At 38.6% G+C, this 4,813-nt stretch overlaps 1 protein-coding gene across 1 annotated transcript; it reads left to right on the forward strand.

The window, feature by feature from the left end:
• Nucleotides 1-2,732: 2,732 nt before the first annotated feature.
• Nucleotides 2,733-3,683, forward strand: LOC102870923 (olfactory receptor 52B2-like). The gene has a single exon (XM_006885652.1). The coding sequence runs from the start codon at nt 2,733-2,735 to the stop codon at nt 3,681-3,683; it is 951 nt and encodes a 316-aa protein (XP_006885714.1).
• The last annotated feature ends 1,130 nt before the right edge of the window (nt 3,684-4,813 follow it).

The raw sequence follows: 4,813 nt of genomic DNA on the forward strand, positions 1-4,813 counted from the left end.
TACACTGATCAAGAAGGAGCACTGATGGCCTAGTTGTAGGAACTGGCTAACTCAAAGGCAGTGTCTCCAGTGGTTTGAATCTACCACCAGCTCCAAGGGAGAATGATGAGAAATCTCCTCCTATGAGATTTACAGGACCCTGAAAACCTTCTGGAGAGAGAGAGAGAGAGAGAGAGAGAGAGCTATGAGTCAGTTCTGATTCAATAGGGATGATCTTCCGGTTTTTTTAAACACCACCAACAACAACTGGATGTACTGGTTCAGTGTTTAGCTACTAATCAAATTAGTGGTGGTTTGAACTTACCCATTAGACAAGATGTTCACAGCCAAGAAAATCTTAAGGGAACAGTCCTAATTTGTCACATGTATTTGCTATTAGTCAGAATCAACACAGGGCTTCATAATTTCAGAAAATACTGTATTAATGAGGAATATAATTGCTGATGCCAGATAGATCTTGGCTGAAAGCAGAGAATACCAGAAAGATGTCTTCTTGTGTTTTACAGACTATGCAAAGACATTTGACTGTCTCGATTATAACAAATTATGCATAACATTGAGAAGAATGGGAATCCTAAGACACTTAATTGTGCTTATGCAAAACCTAACATAAAACAAAAAGCAGCTACTCAAACAAAACAAGGGAACACTGCATGGTTTAAAATCAGAAAATATATATGCTAAGATTATAATATTTCTCCATTTCTACTCAATATGTATACTGAGCAAATAATTCAAGAAGCTGGACTCTATGAAAAAGAATGTGACATCAGGATTAGAATACTCAACAACCTGTGTTATGCAGATGACACAACGTTGCTTACAGAAAGTGAAGAATATATGAAGCATTTACTGAAGATCAAAGAGTACAGCCTTTATTATGGATTACATCTCAGTGTCAAGAAAACAAAATCTTCACCACTGGATTGATAGACAAAACACGACAGATGAAGAAGAAACGGAAATTGTCAACGATTTCATTTTAATTGGATCTGTAATCAACACCCATAGCAGCAGTAGAGAAATGAAAAGATGTTTTGCATTGGGGAAATCAACTGTTAAGGACCTCTTTACAGTGCTAAAGAGCAAGGATATTGGCTTAAAGACTAAGATGTACCTGGTCCAAGCCATGCTGGTTCAGTTGGTTGGTGTGCATCTGAAAGTTGGATGAGGAATACAAGAAATTGAAGAAAAATCAGTCCTGTGAATTGGTGGGTTGGCAAAGAATATTGAACATCCCATGCACTGTCAAAAGAACAAATAAATCTAGAGGGAGTGTAACCAGAGTTCTTCTGAAATGGATGGGGAAACTTCGTCTGACATACTTTGGACATGGATCAACGAGTCAACAAAGGGATGACTCTCAAGAGATGAAATGATGAAATGACATGGTGACTATCACAATAAGCCCGAGCATGGTGGAGGTCATGAGGAGGGTGCAGGACAGGACAAGGTTCAGATCTGTTGTTCATACGACTGTTGTAGCTGTTGCGTGCCATCGAGTCACTCACAACTAATAGTGACCCGATTACAAAAGCTCTGAATTCTGAGCCCTATTCTGAGCCAGTTTCACCGACTCTGACTACTACCCCGGTTACTGTGTCACTCCATCTCAATTGAGGTCTTTCTCACCTGCACTGTCCCTCCTCCTTTCCTTCTCCAAGAACTGGTCCCTTCTGGTCATGTGCCCAAAGAATGTGAGATGGAGCTTCAAAATCCTTGCCTCCAAGGAGAAACTTGGTTTCACTCTCTCCAAGACAGAACTGTTTGTTCTCTTGGTGGTCCATGGTATGCTCAATACTCAAAGGCATTGACTCTTCTTCTGTCATCTTTAGTTATTTTCCTGCTCTCTGATACATAGCAAAGAATTGGAAGACCATGGCCTAGATAGGCTGCAGTTGGAAAATCAAAAGGGCTGAACTTGCTTGGAATTTTTTAAGCAGAAGAAACGAAAGAATAAATTCAAGCATCAAGCTAACAATACTTAAGGATATTATGGGCAGAATATTGACTGATCACCAGGTTCACAAGGTTGCTTTGAGTAATAGGTGTCAACATGACAGCACCTACCAACAACAAGTGTAATTTGCTGCATAGATGAGAGGAAAGGAACTTACTGTAACAGTCAGGTTCATGTTTTTCATAAAATTATATGTAGGACTTCTGTGTTATTGCCTTCTGAACTCTCTTATCCCTGCATGCTCATGTCGATTTCTCTACACACATTTTAGGTTAATAATAGATATTTGTTGATTACCTAAACATCTGTGCTAGATTCTAAAATTATTATCTAACTAGTTCAGTAAAATAAATTATTTGTTTTTACTCTTTTTTATATAATTTTACAAAAATTCAAAATACTCTTTCCTGTCTTAAGATGCTTAGATCATACAATTGATTGTTGTTTTACCATTTATGTATGGTAATAATTTCAAGTTTATATCAATTATGAGAAAAAGTAATAACCACCCTCTATCTTTTCCTTGAAACATTTTAAAAATTAATTTGAACTTGAGTCTTTGTGATTCTTTCTCATCAAGACAAAATACTGAATATATTTAAGTCAATAATTGAGAACCTTAGTAAGTAAAAATGCATTAACTGAGAACTTCTCCTGTAGATGCTTGGGTCCACTGAGGTTGGTAAATATAAGCTGACTGGTGGTGACAAGATAACTTACTTTCTTTCTCTTTACACAGAAAGTGATGAAAGTTTCAGACCAACATGCTGGTATGTCTGCCCCTAACTATTCTACTGTCAATTATGACATGTTTGTGCTGATTGGTATCCCTGGCCTGAAGGAGCTGCACTTATGGATCTCCATCCCTTTCTTCCTGATGTACCTGGTGGCTGTGTCGGGCAATGGCATCCTCATCTGTGTGGTGGCAGTGGAGCGCAGCCTTCATGAACCCATGTACCTCTTCCTGTCCATGCTGGCATTTTGGGACCTTATTCTATCCACATCCACAGTACCTAAAGCCCTCAGCATCTTCTGGTTTGATGATGTGGACATCTCTTTTGGTGGCTGTGTCACCCAGCTCTTCTTTATGCATTTTGCCTTTGTGGTCGAATCAGGCATCCTGTTAGCCATGGCCTTTGACCGTTTTGTCGCCATCTGCTACCCCCTGAGGTATACCACCATTCTTAGCCACAGTGTCATTGGCAAAATAGGAGGTATTGTGGTTTTCAGGAGTTTTGCAACTGTCTTCCCCATTGTCTTCCTTGTGAAGCGTCTGCCCTTCTGCAGGACAAATATCATCACCCACACATTCTGTGAACATATGGGGCTGGCAAAGCTGGCCTGTGCTGATATCACCATCAACATTTGGTATGGAATCTCTGTGCCACTACTCAGTGTTATGCTAGATATGGTGACAATAGTCATCTCTTATGGGCTCATTCTCCGGGCAGTCTTCAAACTGCCATCACACGATGCTCGGATGAAAGCCCTCAGCACCTGTGGGTCCCATGTCTGTGTCATCCTCATGTTCTACCTTCCAGGGATTTTCACAGTCATTGCTCAGCGCTTTGGTAGAAAAATCCCCAAGCATGTCCACATTTTGCTTGCTAATCTCTATGTTCTTGTTCCCCCCATGATGAATCCAATTATTTATGGAGTAAAAACCAAACAGATTCGTGAAAGAGTGGCCCTTGTGTTTTCTCCAAAAGGAAAGTGTTGCTGAGGATTACTGGATCTTATGACAATTTATTACAACAAAGGATGGATCCTATTAGAGGTTAAGAGGACAAATAAGTTGCCATCTAGGAGAGAGCCTACTTGCCAAGGAAATTGGTCTCCTTTTTCCATGAATAGAGATGCTTCTGACCATATAAGCCTTTTTAAAAAATAGAAATATATTCATAAATTCACAGATGTGAAAAGTACTGCTTTAAATATCTACAGATTTCCTCAGTATTTAACAATAAAAGACTATCTTTACTACTACCAAACAAAAATACTTCTCTTTCCTCTGTTTAAATTTCAGATTTCATTTGCCTTTCCCATCAGCTATTACAACTATATATTGGGATACTTACCATTAAAATTTGTATAACATTTATTTAGCAAATAGGGAATGAGTAGAAAAAGAAATCAATAATCTTGTAATATGAATAACTGACTAAACTAGGTAGTACCATTCATACATATGAAAATATATTAAAGAGTTGCCAGTATACGATGAAGAGAAAAAAAGGACTAGAGGTAAAAGCTTTTCTAGATGCTATGGGTCTTATGCAACCTTCCCAAATTTTGATTGAGTGCCCCTTTTTAGACTTTCCAACATCTATCTCACTGGGCCATTGTTTAAGGATCTAACTGGGGAGAAAAAGGTTATGAAAGCATTTTGAAACCATGGAATTCTATACAACCAGGTTGTGTCAGTCTTCTGTTGCTTTGCAGTCAAGGGTTAAAAGCAAAAAAAGCAGTTAACATAGTTCTTTGTCTTCTAGTAAAGTTTTCTCCCTCTTATTCTCAACACTGATGACTTATCAACAGTGAAGAAACTTCCCTCAACTCCTTTAATGGATGAAAGCCTCCCTCTTTGGATGAGGTTGGGGAAAGCTAACACTAGGTGCCACCACTGGTAGGGCAGTGTAAGTTGCTAAAAAAATAAAAAATAAAAAATAAATCCTCTTTTCATTTCCAAAACCTAACTAAAGCTAAACAAGGTGAAATCAAATCCACAAAAATAAAAATTTGACCTTGAGTCTATGCCACTTGAATTTCAAAACCATCTCAGGAACAGAGCTGAGGGCTTGAACACGGATGGATGAAGACCACATGAGCTGTGGGAGGATATTAAGAACATCA

This window comes from Elephantulus edwardii, unplaced genomic scaffold (genome assembly GCF_000299155.1).
Source record: "Elephantulus edwardii isolate Elephantulus edwardi_28Jun2011 unplaced genomic scaffold, EleEdw1.0 scaffold00044, whole genome shotgun sequence".
NCBI lineage: Eukaryota > Metazoa > Chordata > Mammalia > Macroscelidea > Macroscelididae > Elephantulus > Elephantulus edwardii.

Coding starts and splice junctions, on each gene's coding strand:
- LOC102870923 (XM_006885652.1), top strand. CDS start 2,733: ATGTCTGCCCCTAACTATTCTACTGTCAATTATGACATGTTTGTGCTG.